This window comes from Oncorhynchus mykiss, chromosome 17, assembly GCF_057628025.1.
Source record: "Oncorhynchus mykiss isolate SJ-2025 chromosome 17, ASM5762802v1, whole genome shotgun sequence".
NCBI lineage: Eukaryota > Metazoa > Chordata > Actinopteri > Salmoniformes > Salmonidae > Oncorhynchus > Oncorhynchus mykiss.
Genome location: NC_143038.1, coordinates 663142 through 687343, shown reverse-complemented (window position 1 = coordinate 687343; position 24202 = coordinate 663142). Strand labels below are relative to the sequence as shown.

The following is a 24202-nucleotide window of genomic DNA, read 5'->3' as shown; positions in this document are numbered from 1 at the left end:
GTGTGTGTGTGTGTGTGTGTGTGTGTGTGTGTGTGTGTGTGTGTGTGTGTGTGTGTGTGTGTGTGTGTGTGTGTTAAGATGGTTTAAAACCACTCTGTGTGTTTGGCCTGGCTAACACTCCTTCATAAAGTAAGAAGCATATCAATTTTACATTATTGCTGGGGACAGGACGTTCCCTCCAGAATGTAGGCCCTACCCTTATTGGATCAAACATATATTGGGTCTATTTTTGTCTTTCTTTCTCCCTCCCTTTTCCCTCTAAAGAATTGACACAAGAATCTCGGTCGTCAATGGGATCTGAAGCTACAAGGATAAAATACAACTTTAATGAGACTTTGACATGCAGCATATTGAGGCAAAGCCATAACAACAGGAAGAGAAGGCTACAGCCCATTTAACTGGCATCAATGTACAAATGCGTTCTTACACAGCAATGACATACTGCACTGACAACGAAGATAAGCTGTCGTTTAGAAATGACAATAAAGACAATAAAATACAATACAATACCATAGAAGAATACTGTAACTGACTGCTGGTAAGGAGCACAGAGATCCAGACCCTTTTGAAATGACAATAAAGACAATAGAATAGAATATTATGCTGTAACTGATCGCTGGTATTTTTCCTTCTTGTCTACGGATGAAGAAGAAGAGAAAAACTTGAATAAATAAAATAAACAAACTGGCAAACAAACAGAAATAAAACAAACTCTTGTTTATATTGCCCTGTTTTCGTTCTGAGTTAAATAATAACACTTAGGAAGATAAGAGTCTCTGATTTAAATAGTTCAAAAAGCTTTTCTTTTTCTCGTTGGATTACTTCTAATGGGCCTGCAAGGTTCCCATTGCTTCATGTGGCTTCAATCCCCCTTTTTCCCCAGCTGTACATATTTCCTATCCTCCACCCCATCCCTCTCTCCTCTCTTCCCCGTGTCCAGTCACCCCAGTACAGCCTCTGGCTTCAGCCTCCCTCCTTTTTGTCTTCCTTCCTTTGCTCCCCGTCCTCTTCTCTCCATTCATCCCTCTCTTCATCTCTCCTCCTCAATCCTTTCTCCAGCGGTTCTTGGGTTTTGCCTCAGGAAGTGGGGGTGGAGGGGCTGGGGCGGCCTTGGCTGGGGGTGGACTGTCTTTCTTTCCCAGGCTAATCAGTAGGGAAGGGAGCTCCACAGTGATAGCTTTCTCTATCTTGTCAATCAGACAGCCTGACGACCAGGAACAGAGGGAGGACAGCTGCTTAAAGCCTGATGGAGGGTTGATGCCAAAGAAGTCCTGGTAGGCCTCTTTGTCTGGCAGGTCGAACTTGCTCACCTGTAGAAATGGAGAACACACAAGTTCTATACATGTTATACACACGTTATATACATGTTAGTTATACACACATTATATACACACACACACACACATTGTAGACATGTTATATGCACATTACTCATACACATTTAATACACACATTATATACACATTGTGCACATTACATACACATTATACACACACTTTGCACACGTTATATACATATTCCATACACCCATTACACACACAATCCATGACACCTACACCCCCTCCCCCCTCCATACACACACTCTCTCACTTACATTGGTCTTGGCCAGGATGGACTTGAAGATGTAGAACTTGTCAGGGTCTGAGACGATGTCCCTGAACACCTCGTCGGGGTCGCTGAACCAGCCCAGCTTCTCGTGGTATGTATGGAGGTAGCGATCTACCAGCAGGGCGTGGATCCTGACCCGGATGGCGTGCTGGCGGATGAAGGCTATCTTGTTCTCCAGCTGGTTCTCAATGACCTGAAGATAGAAGAACAAGGAGATTATTGTCAACAGCAGAGGTGAATAAAGATGGCGTCCCACATGCACTTATCACAAATGCCTCGTTTCGCTAAGTTCGCCAAATTGTACATCACTCTCCATGACTCTTTTGTTTGCATGGTCATTAGCACAGTATACATGATTCCAATTTTAGCTTGAAGACACCGTGACTTTGAGATTGTGCTGATTTACTGGCACATTGAACCATATACGCAGCATAGTTTCAAAACTCAGTGGATTGTGCTAAACAATGACATCACATCTGAATTCTGACATCTTTATGCACGTTCGCCATTGTCACAGATTTTAGGTGCTCTTCTCAAGTGCACAACGGCAAGAGATGGTAGCTTCTCGAGCAGCAAGGTCTCCTCCCGTATGAAAAGCCATGGGCTGGTGTGTGCGTGTAATGTGTTTGTGTGTATTCTGTATTCTGTTCTGTTTTCTGTAGGTGGTTGAGCTTCACCTGGTTGAGGTCTTCGAGCAGTGAGATCTCCTCCCGTATGAAGAGCTCTCGGCTGGTGTCGGCTGCGTATTCTGTGGGCCAGAAGGAGCTGACGTAGACCCGGGGAGGCTCTGTGGCGTTGATGAGAGGAGCCATGGACCAAAACAGGGCGCCGTAGACACGCATCAGGTCCTGGGAGGACAGGCTGTCTGCCTTGTTCAGGATGATGCGGATCTGGGACTCTCGGCCCTAGAATGAATGAATTCATGGATGGATCAATGAATGAATGAAGAAAACAGAGTTTAGAAAGGTTATTAAAGTGCTAGGCCAAGACTGACTGTATATTGGGCAATCTAAGGCACTTTGCTTTGCACCATAGACATATAATTACCAGAATGAGCAAGGAATCTACTCTTTTGTAATTTCAGTTGAGTTGACTTTTGATAAAGCAAAAATGTTCATGCTGAACATACTACTTTTGCTTCCTGCTTTACTCCTATTGGTACACTCAATATGGCTGCCGGTCCACCCAACACTTCCGTTCTAGTAATTCAATTTCTATTCTTTACACTTCTTTACCTTCATCTGTTTGAACAGTGTCGCCAGCTCCCCGCCCACGTCCAACTTAGTGGGGTCAAACATCAGGAAGATGAGGTCAGCACGGTCAATGAACCACTGACACACCTCGCTATAGGGGTAGCCTGGATGGGGAAGGACGACCAATCAGAGGCTGTTTTACTCAAAGGTGTGGTAGTATACAGTGAGTTAAGTCTTTTCATCATTCCATTTTTGTGAATTTGTAGGTGTGTGTGTTGCATGCAGTGTGTTACCATTCGGTCTGCATGAGTGTGACTGTTAATGAATCTCTGTCTGTTCTCCCACCTCTCTCCTGCTGCTTGTGATTGTCACTTCACAGCATGTAACAAATATCTAAAGAGTGTACATGATCTAATACACATGGCTGTATATGAGAGGTTAGTGTGTGTGTGTTCTCCTCCCCACCTCTCTCCTGCTGCTTGCGGTTCTCAATAATCCCAGGCGTGTCCACCAGGGTGACTCTCTCCAGCAGTTTATGGGGCATCTCAATCCCCACCAGCCTCTCCAGGAACCCCTGGCCAAACTTCTCCAGAGGGGAAAAGGACCTGGAGCTGTCGGCTGCCATCACGATGCCCTCCACCGAGCGGAACTTGTCACCGTGCATCACCACTGTGTACTCAGATGTAGTGGGCTCAGCACCTGGGAGAGAGGGAGGGAGGAAGAGGGGGAGAGGTGGGAGGGAGATAAGGAGGGAGGAAGAGAGGAAGAGGGGGAAGATAAGGAGGAAGAGAGGGTGGTTAGAATGTGTAAGAGAGAGATTAATATGAGCAGCTATCCAAATAGTTTACTCAGAAAAGGAAGCAGTTGCATTGAGGCATGTTTGTATTCCGGAGAGAAGTGGACTGGGAAGGGTGCAATAGATGACAGATCAGTAGTAGATAGACAAGATGTGGAATAGAGTGAATGATAAAGTGGAAAACCTTGTCTGCGGTGTAGACTGGTAAGGGGTGTAGACTGGTAAGGGGTGTAGACTGGTAAGGGGTGTAGACTGGTAAGGGGTGTAGACTGGTAAGGGGTGCCATGAGAAATACATTTGATTGATTGGCTGATTATCAGAGTAGAGTGTTGGTCAGGAGTTAGTCTGGTGAAACTCCAGGCCCAAGCTATGTGACAGGAGCTCTTACCTGTGTAAAGTTGTTGTGGGGTACCATGCACGCCCAGCAGGTAGTTGATCATGGAGGATTTGCCTACAGACCAGGGTCCCAGGAACAGTACCATGGGCTTGGAGGTGATCTCTCCATCTAGAGAGAGAGAGAGAGAGATAGTGAGAGAGAGAAAGCGAGAGAGAGAAAGAGAGAGAGATAGCGAGAGAGAGAAAGCGAGAGAGAGAATGCCAGAGAGAGAGAAGGGGGGTCACTTTGTAGACTTTGTCAATGGTACACTTTGTCCCACAAGGGGGCGTTCATTGCATACATCATGGTACTATGGATTGAGCCCTCAAGCTCTAACAAGCCTGGGGTAAGTGAGGCCTGGTCGCCCACACAAAGCTGTATATATATGCTGAGGCATACAAAGTCACTTTCTGGAAAGCTTTCTTGTGTACACTCGATTACTGGCAGGTGTATATGCAGTTAATTAGTTTATTTATGTTTCATCGATTTTCCAGTTTCTTCAGGCAAAGGCACCCTGAGAATTTAGATTAAACTGGCACACAACTGTGTATAGTATTGCCCCTTTGCCTAGGGAAACCCCATTGCTAATGACAATGTCTACAAGGACTGTTGGTAACTAGACTTATGCTTGTCTGTTTTTTTCGGGGGAAATATAGCATTTTGTTATTCTTTGTGTAACAGGTTGGTAATGAACAGAAGATTAATAGCTAATGGCTAAAGGCTAATATGCTAATACTAATAAACAAATCTGAACAATGCTAACCAGGCTAAAGGCTAATACGCTAAGACAACAGATCAGTATAAAACCGATTAAAAATGCTAATAGCTAATGGTTCAAGGCTAATGCCAAGTGGTTGGACAGGCTACCTGTGACCTCGTGAGCTCTGAGCTCGTTGTACTTGTAGGCCGTCTCCATGGGCTTGATGGCTGAGTGGTAGATGTGCTGCAGCTTCTTCATAGCAGCTGGAGAGGAGAGAGGGATGAGGAAAGAATGAGGGGGTGAGGGGAGGAGAGGAGAGAGGAAGAGAAGAAAGAGGGATGAGAGGATTGAGGGGGAGAGAGGAGGAGAGGAGAGGATGAGGGGAGAGAGGAGAAGAGGACAGAGGGAGATAGAAGAGAAGAGGGATGAAGAGAAGATGATAGAGGTGGAGAGAGGCAGAAGTAGCAGATGAAGAGAGCAGATGTTGAAAAATATTTTTTTTTAAGGGTGGGAGAGAGGAGACAATACATTTTGCATGGTCATGGTAGTCATTGTATTGTAATGGATGCACCATGAATGAACTAACCTGACTCATTGTCATGGTAGTCATGGTAATATAATGGAAGGCACCGTGAATGAACTAAACTGACTCATTGTCATGGTAGTCATGGTAATATAATGGAAGGCACCATGAATGAACTAACCTGACTCATGGTCATGGTAGTCATGGTAATATAATGGAAGGCACACACACGCACACCCACCCACGCACACACACTCACACACACACTACCATCCATTCCACACCTTGAAACAATTTCCACAGTAATTTTAGCAGAAAAGGCCCAGTAGATTTCTCAATCCCTCCTGTTCACATATAAACAGCGTTTTTCCTGGTCAGCTCATGTGGTCCCCAAAAAAATCAGGGTATTTTTCACAATTCATCTTTTATAGATTCCTTGTATCCTCTCTTTGCCTGCTTCTCAATACACAATGGAGAAGAAAGTCCAATGTCCCTCCCCTTGGACCTTCTCCTCCAATACGAGTGAGGAGGTGGTGAGATCAAAATGGAAGGAATCGAGGAATAATGAATTGAGAAAAACTCAGGGCCTTACTTGTAACTCTTGTTTGCTCCTTACCAGAGAACTCAGGCGAGGATTCGGCAGAAACCAATCGGAGCATCTCATCGATGTGGGAGCAGTCTCTGAGCTTTGCTGCCTCCTCACCCACTGCCGATTGGAGGAAAAGCCTGTCAGTCAACTCAACTATGAGGTCATCAGACCAAGGTCGAATCCAAACTTGACATATCCATATCCCTGACTCGGGAAGTAGAATTTCCCCTGCATTATCATGATGATATACATTGAGTATACAAAACATTAGGAACACCTTCCTAATATTAAGTTGCACCCCCCACCCCACTTTTGCCCTCATCGAGCATGGACTCTATAAGGTGTCGAAAGCATTCCACAGGGATGCTGGCCCATGTTGACTCCAATGCTTCCCACAGTTTTGTCACGTTGGCTGGATGTCCTTCGGGTGGTGGACCCTTCCTGATACACACAGGAAACTGTTGAGTGTGAAAAACCCAGAAGCATTGCAGTTCTTGACTCAAACCGGTGCGCCTGACACCTACTACCATACCCCGTTCAAAGGCACTTATATATTTTGTCGCACCCATAAACCATTTGAATGGCACACATACACAATCCATGTCTCAATTGTCTCAAGGCTTAAAAGTCCTCCTTTAACCTGTCTCCTCCCCTTCGTCTACACAGATTTAAGTGTATTTAAAAAGTGACATAAATGAGGGATCATAGCTTTCACCTGGTCAGTTATGTCATGGAAAGAGCAGGTGTTCTTAATGTTTTGTATACTCAGTGTATGCTTGTAATACGCAGTACAGTGTGCATACATGCTTGTCTGTCATGTAAAATAGGGGAATCCTGTCAGCTCTATTCGTTACATTTATATCTGCAACTTTTCAGGAACAGATGTGATTGTCTGTCATCTAGGACTGGGAATCGTGTGAGCTCTATTCATTACATTTCTACCTAACCATTTCTGAACATTCAGAAAGAAATGTAATGTGTAGAACAGATTTAACTGTCTGCCATGTAGAACTGGGAATCATGTGAGCTCTATTCATTACATTTCTATCTGAACATTTCACCTTTGATCTCCCCTGAACATGACACCAATTGACTTCCTGCCATGACAACAGAACACTGACTGACCACAGCATCTGTTGTGTGGCTCTGTAGCCATGTTGTTATATCAGTGTCCATCTGCCCATCTATCTAGCTCTTCCCTTCCTCCCTCTATATCTGTCCTGTTTATTTCGGGCTCAGCTAGGGGTTATTCCTGATGCCACCTTTAGCCACACATATCAGGTTCTGGGGCATGGCACGGGCCAGGGAAAGAGGAAGGGATGGAGGGAGGGAAGGAGAGGAGGGAGGGAAAGTGGTTAGAGAGAGGAGAGAGAGAGAGAATGAGAGAGAGATGGAGGTTTAGAGATAATGTAAGAGCCAGACCAGATCGTATGTCTTTTATAGCTGGTGTCAACACTACGGCACCAAATGGCAGAGAATGTCAGTCTCCTGATTACAGTAGCACTCGCTCATCATGGCTTTGAATACACTTGAGTTGACACTGTAAAGTTGACAGTTGGCTCCTAAGAGCCGACTGAAGTGTATTCGAAGCACTGTGAAGAAGAAAGTGGGGAGATATGACAGGATCCTGTAACCCCATCTCCACAGTATGTAACTTAAAAGTGCTCGCCAGAGGTACTTTTAGCCTGAGCAATCACATTTAGTATAGAAAGAATAAATATGGACACATTGATATAAACAAACAAGTTTGTTTCCAAATTGTTTGGACAATAACCTTTTTATCGTTCAAATGATCAATTCTAATAACGCAGTACTCTATACCTTTTACTGGTGCTTCTGCCTTTGCTGGTGCATCCTCCACTGTCACATCCTCAACAGGCGCCTCCTCAACAACAGTCGCCTCCTCCTTAACAACAACAACAGGTGCCTCCTCTTCCACCACCGCTTCCTCCTCAAAAACATGTACCTCCTCCAAAACAGCTGCCACCTCCTCCACCAGCTCCTCCTCCTTCACTGCCTCCACAACCACCTCACCTGCTTCTACAGGTTCTGGAGCGGCTTCCGCAGGTTCCGGAGTGGGTTCCGGAGCAGCTTCCTCTACAACAGGCTCTGGTTCTGGAGCCACCTCCTTGACCACCGCCTCTGGCTCGGGTTCAACCACTTCAGGTTCCACCGCAGGTTCTGGCTCGGATTCAACCAGCTTGGGTTCCACCACAGGTTCAGCCACTAATACTACTTCTTCCTCTACTGCCTCCTCTACTGACTCCTCTACTGTCTCCTCTACTGCCTCCTCTACTGCCTCCTCCTCGGCAACCTCCTCAGTCGTTACCTCCTCAACAACAGGTTCCTCTACTGCAGGTTCTTCTATTGTTTCCTCTACTTCCTCATCAACTACATCCACTTCCTCCTCCATGACCACAGCTTCCTTAACTGCTTCCTCTTCCTCTATAACCTCTTCTTCCTTAGCTTCATGTTCTGCCTCAACCTCCTCTATAACCTCTTCTTCAGACGAGGGAGCTTCCTCCACTACTTCTTCTTCAGTTGAGGCAGCTTCCTCCAGTTCTTCCTCCTCAGATGAGGCAGCTTCCTCCACTCTCTCCTCTGATGCTTGGACCTCCTCTGAAGTCTCTGCAGACTCCACAGAATCCTCCTCAGCTACCACCTCCTCAGATGCAGCCTCCTCCTCCTCGCTCGCCAACCTCTCCATGGGGACCTCCTCTGTGGAGGCTAGGGGCTCCTCTTCGCTAGCCAACCTCTCCATGGGGACCTCCTCTGTGGAGGCTAGGGGCTCCTCTTCGGCCGGTGTAGCAAGGCTTCGAGGGGGTTTACAGGACTGACACACGGAGCCTGGGGCCGGGGTGTCGTTGGAGGAGATTTGTCCTCCATGGTCATCTGTGGAGTCACAGGAGAGGTCACAGGAGAGCGGCACATGGAGATGCAGCTCATCGGGGCTGGAGGCCTCCACCACTAGGTCTGCAGAGACAGAGAGAGAGACAGGCCAGTCTGTTAATGATAAAGATGTCAGTATAAAGAGAGTGAAGGGTTTAGGTCTGGTAATCACTGAACGGCCATGTTAGAAAAGACAACAGCGAGCAAGATATAGGGGGCGCCAGGTAGGCTAGTAGTTAGAGTGTTGGACTAGTAACTGAAAGGTTGCAACACCGAGCTGGCAAAGTAAAAATGTGTCGTTCTGCCCCTGAACAAGGCAGTTAACCCACTGTTCCTAGACCAGTTAACCCACTGTTCCTAGACCAGTTAACCCACTGTTCCTAGACCAGTTAACCCACTGTTCCCAGACCAGTTAACCCACTGTTCCCAGACCAGTTAACCCACTGTTCCCAGACCAGTTAACCCACTGTTCCCAGACCAGTTAACCCACTGTTCCCAGACCAGTTAACCCACTGTTCCCAGACCAGTTAACCCACTGTTCCTAGACCAGTTAACCCACTGTTCCTAGACCAGTTAACCCACTGTTCCTAGACCAGTTAACCCACTGTTCCTAGACCAGTTAACCCACTGTTCCTAGGCCAGTTAACCCACTGTTCCCAGACCAGTTAACCCACTGTTCCCAGACCAGTTAACCCACTGTTCCCAGACCAGTTAACCCACTGTTCCCAGACCAGTTAACCCACTGTTCCCAGACCAGTTAACCCACTGTTCCTAGACCAGTTAACCCACTGTTCCTAGACCAGTTAACCCACTGTTCCTAGACCAGTTAACCCACTGTTCCTAGACCAGTTAACCCACTGTTCCTAGGCCAGTTAACCCACTGTTCCCAGACCAGTTAACCCACTGTTCCCAGACCAGTTAACCCACTGTTCCCAGACCAGTTAACCCACTGTTCCTAGACCAGTTAACCCACTGTTCCTAGGCCGTCATTGAAAATAAGAATGTGTTCTTAACTGACTTGCCTAGTTAAATAAAATAAAAATAGGTGGCGAGCTACCAGATGATATAAAGTAGTGTATCCACACCTCATCATTTTACATAAGGAATGGGCTCATTCAGTTCAGAGTCTCCATTACTCCAATGACAGATTAGCAAAAATATACCCAAATGTTGACCCCAAGTGTTTGAGATGCCACCAGAGTCCAGCGACTCCGGGAGACATGTTTTGGTCGTGCCAATATTTGAGTGGCCTCTGGGACCACATTTGTTAAGCATTCTCACAGATGTGTAATACAACTGTTAGCCCCAACCCGGTCACTGACATTTTTGGTGTACTTCCCCTAAGGAAGTGATGTCATCTCTGCCTCTGGAGAAGGATGGGTACACTGTGCTTGGGTCCCAACAAAGTTAGGCTTTACCTGGTCCCCATTAATACAATACATGGAGAGCCTGTCTTTTCCTTAGTGTAACTCGCATAGTTTGGTCAGCAGTCATGTCTGTTCTAGCGGCCATTTGTGCTGATAAGAATTTTTATTGAACATTTTTCCCCATTGTTTTTGTTTCTATTACTGTTTGTTCCTGTTTTTCATTCCCTTTTTTCCTTTTAACTTACTTTTATAGATGCCTTGGTGGGTGGGTGGGTGGGAGGGAGGGAGGGAGGGAGGGAGGGAGGGAGGGAGGGAGGGAGGGAGGGAGGGTTGGAAAATGAGGGGTTGTAATGTTTTATTGTTATATCTGAAAATCTATAAATAATGTTGTTTTTAAAGAAAGGGGGAAAAAAAGAAAAGACAACAGCCTCTCTGTTATTGATCATGGTTTGATTTCTATAACTTTCTAGAAGTTCCAGTTCAATTAATACAATTGGAGACCTCTAACACTCCTGTATTGATTTGACACACAAGGAGCCGCATTAAAGGATTTATAATCATCATGATGATGTGGCAAGTTACAATTTGCTTTTTGAATGTCCGATATTTTGAACTTGATTTTGAACTTGATTTTGAACTTGATTTTGAACTTGATTTTGAACTTGATTTTGAACTTCATCAACAGTGGAATAATGAAGAAAATCCCCAAATACAGCCTTGTAGTGGATTACTCCTTTAATCTTCTTGTAAAGCATCCAAACATCTTACTGGATCAACTTACATGTACAGACATACAGACATTACGGATAAACACAATTGCTCTCTTTATCCAAAATAGACCTTATTCATCACACTGGACACTTTCACAGCCGCTCTTTATTTTCCTGCATCAACGCCTGTCTGTCCAGAACAGACTTGGTGTGTGGATGTCTGTCCAGAACATACTTGGTGTGTGGATGTCTGTCCAGAACAGACTTGGTGTGTGACTGTCTGTCCATAACAGAATTGGTGTGTGACTGTGTGTCCAGAACAGACTTGGTGTGTGGCTGTGTGTCCAGAACAGACTTGGTGTGTGACTGTCTGTCCAGAACAGAATTGGTGTGTGACTGTGTGTCCAGAACAGACTTGGTGTGTGACTGTGTGTCCAGAACAGACTTGGTGTGTGGCAGTGTGTCCAGAACAGACTTGGTGTGTGACTGTGTGTCCAGAACAGACTTGGTGTGTGGCTGTCTGTCCAGAACAGACTTGGTGTGTGACTGTGTGTCCAGAACAGACTTGGTGTGTGACTGTGTGTCCAGAACAGAATTGGTGTGTGACTGTGTGTCCAGAACAGACTTGGTGTGTGACTGTGTGTCCAGAACAGGCTTGGTGTGTGACTGTCTGTCCAGAACAGACTTGGTGTGTGACTGTGTGTCCAGAACAGACTTGGTGTGTGACTGTCTGTCCAGAACAGACTTGGTGTGTGACTGTGTGTCCAGAACAGACTTGGTGTGTGGCTGTCTGTCCAGAACAGACTTGGTGTGTGACTGTGTGTCCAGAACAGACTTGGTGTGTGGCTGTGTGTCCAGAACAGACTTGGTGTGTGGCTGTCTGTCCAGAACAGAATTGGTGTGTGACTGTGGGTCCAGAACAGGCTTGGTGTGTGACTGTGTGTCCAGAACAGACTTGGTGTGTGACTGTCTGTCCAGAACAGACTTGGTGTGTGACTGTGTGTCCAGAACAGACTTGGTGTGTGGCTGTGTGTCCAGAACAGACTTGGTGTGTGGCTGTCTGTCCAGAACAGACTTGGTGTGTGACTGTGTGTCCAGAACAGACTTGGTGTGTGGCTGTGTGTCCAGAACAGACTTGGTGTGTGGCAGTGTGTCCAGAACAGACTTTGTGTGTGGCTGTCTGTCCAGAACAGACTTGGTGTGTGGCTGTGTGTCCAGAACAGACTTGGTGTGTGACTGTGTGTCCAGAACAGACTTGGTGTGTGACTGTGTGTCCAGAACAGACTTGGTGTGTGACTGTGTGTCCAGAACAGACTTGGTGTGTGACTGTGTGTCCAGAACAGACTTGGTGTGTGACTGTGTGTCCAGAACAGACTTGGTGTGTGACTGTGTGTCCAGAACAGACTTGGTGTGTGACTGTCTGTCCAGAACAGACTTGGTGTGTGACTGTCTGTCCAGAACAGAATTGGTGTGTGACTGTGTGTCCAGAACAGACTTGGTGTGTGACTGTCTGTCCAGAACAGAATTGGTGTGTGACTGTGTGTCCAGAACAGACTTGGTGTGTGACTGTGTGTCCAGAACAGACTTGGTGTGTGACTGTGTGTCCAGAACAGACTTGGTGTGTGGCTGTCTGTCCAGAACAGACTTGGTGTGTGACTGTGTGTCCAGAACAGACTTGGTGTGTGGCAGTGTGTCCAGAACAGACTTGGTGTGTGGCTGTGTGTCCAGAACAGACTTGGTGTGTGACTGTGTGTCCAGAACAGACTTGGTGTGTGGCTGTGTGTCCAGAACAGACTTGGTGTGTGACTGTGTGTCCAGAACAGACTTGGTGTGTGACTGTGTGTCCAGAACAGACTTTGTGTGTGGCTGTCTGTCCAGAACAGACTTGGTGTGTGGCTGTGTGTCCAGAACAGACTTGGTGTGTGACTGTGTGTCCAGAACAGACTTGGTGTGTGACTGTGTGTCCAGAACAGACTTGGTGTGTGACTGTGTGTCCAGAACAGACTTGGTGTGTGACTGTGTGTCCAGAACAGACTTGGTGTGTGACTGTCTGTCCAGAACAGACTTGGTGTGTGACTGTGTGTCCAGAACAGACTTGGTGTGTGACTGTCTGTCCAGAACAGACTTGGTGTGTGACTGTCTGTCCAGAACAGAATTGGTGTGTGACTGTGTGTCCAGAACAGACTTGGTGTGTGACTGTGTGTCCAGAACAGACTTGGTGTGTGACTGTGTGTCCAGAACAGACTTGGTGTGTGGCTGTCTGTCCAGAACAGACTTGGTGTGTGACTGTGTGTCCAGAACAGACTTGGTGTGTGGCAGTGTGTCCAGAACAGACTTGGTGTGTGGCTGTGTGTCCAGAACAGACTTGGTGTGTGGCTGTGTGTCCAGAACAGACTTGGTGTGTGGCTGTCTGTCCAGAACAGACTTGGTGTGTGACTGTGTGTCCAGAACAGAATTGGTGTGTGGCTGTGTGTCCAGAACAGACTTGGTGTGTGGCTGTGTGTCCAGAACAGACTTGGTGTGTGGCTGTGTGTCCAGAACAGACTTGGTGTGTGACTGTGTGTCCAGAACAGACTTGGTGTGTGACTGTGTGTCCAGAACAGACTTGGTGTGTGACTGTCTGTCCAGAACAGACTTGGTGTGTGACTGTGTGTCCAGAACAGACTTGGTGTGTGACTGTGTGTCCAGAACAGACTTGGTGTGTGACTGTCTGTCCAGAACAGACTTGGTGTGTGACTGTCTGTCCAGAACAGAATTGGTGTGTGACTGTGTGTCCAGAACAGACTTGGTGTGTGACTGTGTGTCCAGAACAGACTTGGTGTGTGACTGTGTGTCCAGAACAGACTTGGTGTGTGGCTGTCTGTCCAGAACAGACTTGGTGTGTGACTGTGTGTCCAGAACAGACTTGGTGTGTGGCAGTGTGTCCAGAACAGACTTGGTGTGTGGCTGTGTGTCCAGAACAGACTTGGTGTGTGGCTGTGTGTCCAGAACAGACTTGGTGTGTGGCTGTCTGTCCAGAACAGACTTGGTGTGTGACTGTGTGTCCAGAACAGAATTGGTGTGTGGCTGTGTGTCCAGAACAGACTTGGTGTGTGGCTGTGTGTCCAGAACAGACTTGGTGTGTGACTGTGTGTCCAGAACAGACTTGGTGTGTGGCTGTGTGTCCAGAACAGACTTGGTGTGTGGCTGTCTGTCCAGAACAGACTTGGTGTGTGGCTGTCTGTCCAGAACAGGCTTGGTGTGTGACTGTGTGTCCAGAACAGACTTGGTGTGTGGCTGTGTGTCCAGAACAGACTTGGTGTGTGGCAGTGTGTCCAGAACAGACTTGGTGTGTGGCAGTGTGTCCAGAACAGACTTGGTGTGTGGCTGTGTGTCCAGAACAGACTTGGTGTGTGACTGTGTGTCCAGAACAGACTTGGTGTGTGGCTGTGTGTCCAGAACAGACTTGGTGTGTGGCTGTGTGTCCAGAACAGACTTGGTGTGTGGCTGTGTGTCCAGAACAGACTTGGTGTGTGACTGTGTGTCCAGAACAGACTTGGTGTGTGGCAGTCTGTCCAGAACAGACTTGGTGTGTGGCTGTGTGTCCAGAACAGACTTGGTGTGTGGCTGTGTGTCCAGAACAGACTTGGTGTGTGACTGTGTGTCCAGAACAGACTTGGTGTGTGGCAGTGTGTCCAGAACAGACTTGGTGTGTGGCTGTGTGTCCAGAACAGACTTGGTGTGTGGCAGTGTGTCCAGAACAGACTTGGTGTGTGGCTGTGTGTCCAGAACAGACTTGGTGTGTGACTGTGTGTCCAGAACAGACTTGGTGTGTGGCAGTGTGTCCAGAACAGACTTGGTGTGTGACAGTGTGTCCAGAACAGACTTGGTGTGTGGCTGTGTGTCCAGAACAGACTTGGTGTGTGGCTGTGTGTCCAGAACAGACTTGGTGTGTGGCTGTGTGTCCAGAACAGACTTGGTGTGTGGCTGTGTGTCCAGAACAGACTTGGTGTGTGGCTGTGTGTCCAGAACAGACTTGGTGTGTGGCTGTGTGTCCAGAACAGACTTGGTGTGTGGCTGTGTGTCCAGAACAGACTTGGTGTGTGGCAGTGTGTCCAGAACAGACTTGGTGTGTGGCTGTGTGTCCAGAACAGACTTGGTGTGTGGCTGTCTGTCCAGAACAGACTTGGTGTGTGACTGTGTGTCCAGAACAGACTTGGTGTGTGGCTGTGTGTCCAGAACAGACTTGGTGTGTGGCTGTGTGTCCAGAACAGACTTGGTGTGTGGCTGTGTGTCCAGAACAGACTTGGTGTGTGGCTGTGTGTCCAGAACAGACTTGGTGTGTGGCTGTGTGTCCAGAACAGACTTGGTGTGTGGCTGTGTGTAAAGCCAAGAGCAGATTGAATACTCAACAGCCTCTCAGATTGCTACACTCAGATTTCAGCTCCTTGAATGGAGATGCTTAGGCCTGCTTAGACTATTTGAGGGGAGCAGACCTGGGTAAAGACAACCCTGTAGAGACAGACTCCGACAACAAACCCTGTGTCAGGAAGTCATATTATAACGTGTCAAAATGATGGGAACTCTGTTCCTACACATTCTCTCCCTATTGTACCCCTGTTTATATAGCATAACCTGGAGTAGCTTAGACTGCATGTTTGTAGACGGTGAAATCTGAGCTAGCGACCGTAATGTACATGTAGCCATGGATAGTAAGTAACCTCTGACACGGAATAATTAGGAGACCCGAGTTACAACCCCAGGTCGTTGCACATACACTTGACAGTGTGTACTCACTAGGAATGTAATATTGGTGGGTTATAATGCTGTCAATGACCAGAGGAGGTGATGAATGGGCATAGCTCACTCATTCCCATACACACACACACACACACACACACACACACACACACAGGAGGTGATGATCGACCGATCATGAGCAGTAAATTGTTTACTTGTGAATCAGAGCCAGAATAGGAAGCCCATAGAGAGCACAGAGAGTCCCATTTGTGTACCATGGACGGTCATGGACAGTCACACGGGTGCTAAGCTTCCGCCCTGACCCATTTGATCAATGCGTGTGTTGAGTCAGATGCGACTTATCTTGAGTCTGAGGCTCTTAGGTCAAAGGGCTCGTGGTGCATTTTTCACATCCACATTTAACATTGACATTGGGCCGGTAGAAGACGCGAACGTCATTATTCCTGTCTGGATTGAGGATAGATCAAATCAATCATGTGCGTTGGTATGTGTATACATTAGCATACACAGTCACAAACCCCTATGCCACCATAGGTTAGCCTATAGCTTAGCGATTAGTCGGTAGCTGCTAGCATTGGTCAACAAGATGTGCCACCTCTTCTCAGAAGAATAGAGAATCACACAGCACAGCTGAGAATCACACCTAAACACCCGAGTCATCATCACCATACAACTACGTTAGCTTTTAGCTTAGCAATTAGCCGCTTGATGATAGCAATGGGCAATGTGCCATGTTAGCCGTTTGCTAGCAATTAGCCTGTTGGCGCTAGCTGTGAGCAATGCAGCTCTTCTCAGCCAACTCTTGTCAGCCATTGAAGGTGAGAATCACACTGCAGCTGTCCATGCCATGGATACAACCTGATCCATGCTGCTGCCTTGAAACATGAACCTGCAGACGTACACACTAAGGCCATACACCATCATAATTTGTCTCCCACTGTGCCCCACTACACATCCCACTACAGACCGTCCTAACAGGCCTGCTAAGACCTCACAGGTTGGTATTTAGCCAGTTGGGGACATGTGTGACGATGTATGTTCCTTTGTGGTCCTTTAGGTCTATGGCATCCCCACTTAACTGTTTAGGTAGTTTATGTAACATGGAAGGAGGGTGCCTCTGTATGTTTTGCCATGGCAACTGTAAATAAAGATATTTCGGAGCTCTATAACTTCAAGCCTGGGTCTTCTAAAGGCCACAAGTCTGTATTAGCCCTGTGAGCTAAAGCCTAGGCATTAGCTAGGGGAGCTAACAAGAGTCTTCGGGTTCCAGGCATGGTTTTGTAACCTGACTGATATAGAGTCTTATAGGCCTTTTAGCTGAAGAAATGACCCCTCCATTACAGTTTCCTGTTGACCTGAACTCATCTAGCTGCTGAAAGCAGACAGAGGATACCGTCCGTATTCTGAAGTAATGTTTTTTCAGTCCTTCTACTCGTGTAAGTATTCGCGGCATGTGTTAGCCTCGGACGTCCAGGCTTTGCTCACGTGGCCTGTGACAGAGGCTAGGTATTCGTTACAAACCATCAGCATCTCATCCTCGGTGTCGGTCAGATAGCACCACCGTCTGTGTACCTAATGGCACCCTATTCCCTACATATGTGCCCTGGTCAAAAGTAGTGCACTAAATAGGGAATAGGATGCTCCGTCACACTCTGGCAAAGCCTGAAAGCACATGGATTTCCAGGGCTCTGATCACAGATCTCCCCGGACAAGGAGAGGGCATCACTGATCTATCCGATCGGTAAGCAGTGTCCTATTCGGCAAGAGTGTAGCGCAAGTAACATTAAAAAAGAATCTGCTAAGTTACACATTTATTTATGTATGTGTTCCTACAGCATATTTGTCCTGCAGCACCAGTCTCCCACAGACAGGGGGCGGTAATGGGTTATAAAAAGAACCTGAGAGGTGTTTCTCTCTCACCCCTGGCATTCAATATAGCATTTGGCTCGCTGACCCCCGGTCATAAACAGTCTCCCACCGACTTAAGTGTACCCTGGGTGTCCCTAATTAAATAAAACCAACAAGATGGGGTGTGTGTGTGTGTGTGTGAGAGAGAGAGAACGAGAACGAGGGAAAGAACGAGAAAGAGTGAGAGAGAGAGAGAATATGTATGTGCTGAAGGTGGGTGGGTGGGTAAAGGGTGTGTGTGTGTGTGTGTGAGAGAGAGAGAGAGAGACAGGAATTTGGAAGGCAATGTGATTGGAAATACAGAGGAGCCAAATGAAGTGCTCACTGCCGCCCTCGCGGGTTGGATGGTATCCATGGACATAGTGCGACAGCGTCGTCAGTCGTCTGCACAGTTACATGAACGTGTGTACAGACGGCAAGAATTCTAATGGTGTAACGTTGTCAGGTTACCAGCATGGTAACAGGGTCACTCAGGGTCACTCATTAACAAGTGACAGTTTGTTTGTTTATGTTGACTTCATATATATTTTTGAACTACTTTGCCCTTTAAGGGCAACTATAATAATTTAATGAAGATTCTGTGGTAAGAAATGGAGCTAAGCAATAGAAATAGTCCAGACAGTCATGACTTAAACCGACCAAATATCAATCACAATGAGGAAAGGAAATAACAAGATTTTGACTTATATCGAAATGTTGATCCCGTTGTCAGAAAAATACAAATGTGTTTGTTGATACAGGCATTCCACAGGATCGTATTTGGTAGTTAGTAGCAGCCAAGTAGCTTATTGAATTAGAGTTAACATAGTTAGGGGAGATGGAGGGATGGAAAGAGGGATGGAGGTGCGGGAGAATGAAGAGACTCCATATGGGAATGATCGCTGGGGTTTTCCCCCTAAGCTTAGATAAAGATCACTATAAAAGTTCAACAGCAGTGAAAGAGAGAGTGAGAGAGAGAGAGAGAGGGGGAGAGAGAGAAAGGGGGGCTTGTCAAGATTGTTCTAGCAATCAAACAAATACAGCACGAATAGGCTGTTGCATTGAAATGCTGTTATTACACAGTTATGTAACACTGGACAGTGAACCTGGTCCTGGTGGGTCGCCAGACTCACACTGCCCTGCCCTGGCAGTGTGAGTACCCAGGCAGAATACATCAAAGTGAGGATGGAGTGGGACAGGTGCCTGGGGCATGGTGCCTGGGTCCTACTGGTCTCAATCAGGGATATGAATAGATCTACAATGAGTCAGATAGAATGGAAGGCAGGGAGGGATTATTCCACTGCTATATTCCACAGGAGTGACGTTGTCCTTCCCTGACGATTGTCACTGATTGTCACCGGCCTTGACGACAGCCTTGACGACAGCCTTATTGTACATGGAAAACCCTGTTCTAGGGGGCTGTAGCTCTGTCACTATCATTATGGATTTCCATCACGGCATCCATATAGGGACAGCCATTATCAGCGTGTACTGTCCAACAGACAGGCTGCTACTGAACACTGCTATAGTCTGTATAGCATCCACTTTGTACCAGCGTGTGTGTGTGTGGGCTTTCCCTAGCACTGGGGGCTTTCCCTACACGTGGACTACTGTCTAGCTACAGCTGCAGTTTATCTAGCTATGTAGACACAAATAGGTTTGCAGAACTACAGAGAAATGGCTTTTGCATTTAGAATATCAAATGCATGGACTACATTGTACATAGTCTTTGGCAAATCCCACAGAACCCTAATTGCAGACTGTGTGTGTGTGTGTGTGTGTGTGTGTGTGTGTGTGTGTGTGTGTGTGTGTGTGTGTGTGTGTGTGTGTGTGTGTGTGTGTGTGTGTGTGTGTGTGTGTGTGTGTGTGTGTGTTTGTGTGTGTGTGTGTGTGTGTGTGTCTGCGTACTGTGTATGTAGTAAGGGTGCAAACAGACCCACACTGGCAGTTTGGGTGCCATAGGGTGTGCCTATAAGTCTCTGTGGTGTGTCTATAAGTCTCTGTGGAGTGCCTATAAGTCTCTGTGGTGTGTCTATAAGTCTCTGTGGTGTGCCTATAAGACTCTGTGGTGTGCCTATAAGTCTCTGTGGTGTGCCTATAAGACTCTGTGGTGTGCCTATAAGTCTCTGTGGTGTGCCTATAAGACTCTGTGGTGTGCCTATAAGTCTCTGTGGTGTGCCTATAAGACTCTGTGGTGTGCCTATAAGACTCTGTGGTGTGCCTATAAGACTCTGTGGTGTTTGTATGGTAACTGGTGACAGCAGCAGACTCACTAAGGCTCCAGCCACCTGACTAACTACAGAGGCCTGGAAGGTGCAGGGATTAAATGACAGCAAGGACAGGCAAGGGTACCCCCCCCCCCCCACACACACACACACACACTGGTGTCACTGCTCAGCAACACTGACATTTCCACCCACAGCCAACACACCCTTCTGATGTACTAGTATAGGTGTGGCACAGGAGGCTGCTTAGGGGAGGACGGCTCATAACGGAATGGCATGGAACACCTGGAAACCATCTGTTTGATGTATTTGATACCATTCCACTTATTCTGCTCCAGTCATTACCAGGAGATGTGTGTGACAGAAGTACTGGACACATACTGTATTATATATATATCAGCATTATATGCACAAGCAGCATTCAACTTCTCACTTATCATTCATTCAGTCATTCATTCATTCAGCGCACACTGACAGAAATGTCATCCTCTGTCTCTTCCTCGATCCCTCCATCCCTAAAGCATACATTACATACAGTGCCTTCGGAAAATATTCAGACCCATTGACTTTTTCCACATGTTGTTGTGTTACAGCCTTGTTCTATAATAGATTAAATATACAGTGGGGCAAAAAAGTATGAAAAAGTGTAATTTTCATCATAGCTACACTTCAACTATGACAGACAAAATGAGAAAATAAAATCCAGAAAATCACATTGTAGGATTTTTAATGAATTTATTTGCAAATTATGGTGGAAAATAAGTATTTGGTCACCTACAAACAAGCAAGATTTCTGGCTCTCACAGACCTGTAACTTCTTCTTTAAGAGGCTCCTCTGTCCTCCACTCGTTACCTGTATTAATGGCACCTGTTTGAACTTGTTATCAGTATAAAAGACACCTGTCCACAACCTCAAACAGTCACACTCCAAACTCCACTATGGCCAAGACCAAAGAGCTGTCAAAGGACACCAGAAACAAAATTGTAGACCTGCACCAGGCTGGGAAGACTGAATCTGCAATAGGTAAGCAGCTTGGTTTGAAGAAATCAACTGTGGGAGCAATTATTAGGAAATGGAAGACCTACAAGACCACTGATAATCTCCCTCGATCTGGGGCTCCACGCAAGATCTCACCCCATGGGGTCAAAATGACCACAAGAACGGTGAGCAAAAATCCCAGAACCACACGGGGGGACCTAGTGAATGACCTGCAGAGAGCTGGGACCAAAGTAACAAAGCCTACCATCAGTAACACACTACGCCGCCAGGGACTCAAATCCTGCAGTGCCAGACGTGTCCCCCTGCTTAAGCCAGTACATGTCCAGGCCCGTCTGAAGTTTGCTAGAGAGCATTTGGATGATCCAGAAGAAGATTGGGAGAATGTCATATGGTCAGATGAAACCAAAATATAACTTTTTGGTAAAAACTCAACTCCTCGTGTTTAGAGGACAAAGAATGCTGAGTTGCATCCAAAGAACACCATACCTACTGTGAAGCATGGGGGTGGAAACATCATGCTTTGGGGCTGTTTTTCATTGAAGATGAAACGTGGCTGGGTCTTTCAGCATGACAATGATCCCAAACACAGTGGCTTCGTAAGAAGCATTTCAAGGTCCTGGAGTGGCCTAGCCAGTCTCCAGATCTCAACCCCATAGAAAATCTTTGGAGGGAGTTGAAAGTCCGTGTTGCCCAGCAACAGCCACAAAACATCACTGCTCTAGAGGAGATCTGCATGGAGGAATGGGCCAAAATAACAGCAACAGTGTGTGAAAACCTTGTGAAGGCTTACAGAAAACATTTGACCTCTGTCATTGCCAACAAAGGGTATATAACAAAGTATTGAGATAAACTTTTGTTATTGACCAAATACATATTTTCCACCATAATTTGCAAATAAATTCATTAAAAATCCTACAATGTGATTTTCTGGATTTTTTTTCTTCTCATTTTGTCTGTCATAGTTGAAGTGTACCTATGATGAAAATTACAGGCCTCTCTCAGCCACAATTGGTGGCTGACTAAATACTTTTTTGCCCCACTGTATGTGTTTCTCATCAATCTACACACAATACCCCATAATGACAAAGCAAAAACAGGTTGTTAGACATTTTGCTAAATAATTAAAATAAAACCCTAAATATCACATTTACATAAGTATTGAGACCTTTTACTCAGTACTTTGCTGAAGCACCTTTGACAGCGATTACAGCCTTGAGTCTTCTTGAGTATGATGCTACAAGCTTGGCACACCTGTATTTGGGGAGTGTCTCCCATTCTCCTCTGCAGATCCTCTCAAGCTCTGTCAGGTTGGATGGGGAGCGTCGCTGCACAGCCATTTTCAGGTCTCTCCAAAGATGTTAGATTGGGTCCAGGCTCTGGCTGGGCCACTCAAGAACATTCAGAGACTTGTCCCGAAGCTACTCCTGCATTGTCTTGGCTGTGTGCAACAGGATCATTGTCCTGTTGGAAGGTGAACCTTCACACCAGTCTGAGGTCCTGAGTGCTCTGGAGCAGGTTTTCATCAAGGATCTCTTTGTACTTTGCGCAATTCAACTTTGCCTCGATCCTGACTAGTCTCCAGGTCCCTGCCAAAACAAACATCCCCACAGCATGAGGCTGCCACCACCTCCATAGGGATGGTGCCAGGTTTCCTCCAGACGTGACTCTTGGCATTCAGGCCAAAGAGTTCAATCTTGGTTTCATCAGACCAGAGAATCTTGTTTCTCATAGTTTGAGAGTCTTTACGTGCCCTTTGGCAAACTCCAAGCGGGCTGTCATGTGCCTTTTACTAAAGAGTGGCTTCCATCTGGCTACTCAACCATAAAGGCCTGATTGGTGGAGTGCTGTGAAGATGGTTGTCCTTCTGGAAGGTTCTCCCATCTCCACAGAGTAACTCTGGAGCTCTCTGTCAGAGTGACCATTGGGTTCTTGGTCACCCCCCTGACCAAGACCCTTCTCCCCCGATTGCACAGTTTGGCTGGGCGGCCAGCTCTAGGAAGAGTCTTGGTGGTTCCAAACTTCTTCCATTGAATAAGTACCCTTCTCCAGATCTGTGCCTCGACACAATCTTGTCTCTGAGCTCTACGGACAATTCCGTTAACCTCATGGCTTGGTTTTTGCTCTGACGTGCACTGTCAACGGTGGGACCTTATATAGACAGGTGTGTGCCTTTCCAAATCATGTCCAATCAATTGAATTTACCACAGGTGGACTCCAATCAAGTTGTAGAAACATCTCAAGGATGATGAATGGAAACAGGATACACCTGAGCTCAATTTCGAGTCACAAATCAAATGGTCTGTTTTTTTATTTGTAATACATTCGCACACAAAAAATGTTACCTGTTATCGCTTTGTCGTTATCGGGTATTGTGTGTAGATTGCTGAGGATTTTTTAAATGTACTGTATTCCATTTTAGAATTAGGCTGTAACGTATCAAAATGGGGAAAAAGTCAAGGGGTCTGAATACTTTCCGACCTGCGGCCTCTATGACACCGTGTCAGGACAAAGTTGTATTGCTGCATCTCCATGACCCTGTTCTCATGATCAGCCTTTCATACCCCTTTTATCACAAACCCTCGTATATGGTCTGCACTGCAGCCATTGCTATTTCCAATTCATGCAAAGAATGTGACTTTCATATGTCCCCCTTGCCCTGTTTCTGAGCAGAGGAACATGTCCATCTACAGTAATAAAAACTCCACGGACTAATCTGTTTTCTTCTTCTGATCTTAATGTATGTAATCTTACCTGCAGCGACCAGGACAAGCAGGGAGAGCAAGCAGGACACAGAGACCTGTAGAGGCTTCATTTTGGCTGCCAGGGGCCTCCCCCTTCTACCAGCAGTTATATATACCCCTCTGGAGAAAGGTCAAAGGGCGTGCCAAGGAAGGAGGGGCCTGGTAATGTCACAGGCAGCAACTACACCCACGTCAGCCATTCCGTGTCTAAGTAGAGAGGCCTGGGTGGCTGGCTGGCTAATGGGTAACATATAATGTCACACAGCAGCAACTGCATTCACGTCTGCCATTTTGTGTCAAAGCAGTTGCCCTGGTTCTATAAGGGGAGAGAACAGACAGGGAAAGATGTCAGGAAGTTTCACTGTTCGTATTGGGAGACCCTCTTTTCACGCCACCTCGACACTGAAATGACTTTTTCGTAGCAGGTTAGAACTTTATATCTATATTTTATTTCACCTTTATTTAACCAGGTAGGCAAGTTGAGAACAAGTTCTCATTTACAATTGCGACCTGGCAACTTACACTGATGGTTAGGATAATTAACGTAGCAGGTTAGGAAACTGAGGTCAAGGTTTGGAAAAGGGTTAGGGAAAAGTGGTGTGAAAAGAGTGTATCCCGTTCGTATTGGTCACTAGTCACCATAGGGACGGTTTCACGGACCCCAATTAAGAGCCTCCTGCTGGACTAAAAAGCTGACTCAACAGAGAATCTGAAAGTCATTTTTGCTCCAGGAGTAGGGTTAATCTAGGTTCAGGAAGTAAGGTTAAATAGGTCAGGACGAGACAGAGTCGGATACAGATTCAAAAAACAAAGATACCAACTTCCCCATATAAAAAAACGAGTTATAGTATAGAAAAA

General features: G+C 46.5%; 1 protein-coding gene across 2 annotated transcripts; it reads right to left on the bottom strand.

Annotated features, from left to right (window-relative positions):
* Positions 1-286: 286 nt before the first annotated feature.
* Positions 287-23428, bottom strand: LOC110485547 (sarcalumenin). 2 transcript variants are annotated; one of them, XM_090204354.1, is made up of 10 exons: positions 23355-23428; positions 7607-8758; positions 5813-5902; positions 4841-4936; positions 3986-4102; positions 3267-3500; positions 2844-2965; positions 2286-2513; positions 1595-1801; positions 287-1310 (listed from the first exon to the last, which is right to left on the bottom strand). In XM_090204354.1, the coding sequence occupies exons 1-10, from the start codon at positions 23413-23415 to the stop codon at positions 1044-1046; spliced, it is 2574 nt and encodes an 857-aa protein (XP_090060480.1). In that variant the 5' UTR covers positions 23416-23428; the 3' UTR covers positions 287-1043. The 2 variants fall into 2 exon arrangements, with proteins under 2 accessions (XP_090060480.1, XP_090060481.1); XM_090204355.1 differs by having other exon boundaries at positions 7820-8758.
* Positions 23429-24202: the final 774 nt, after the last annotated feature.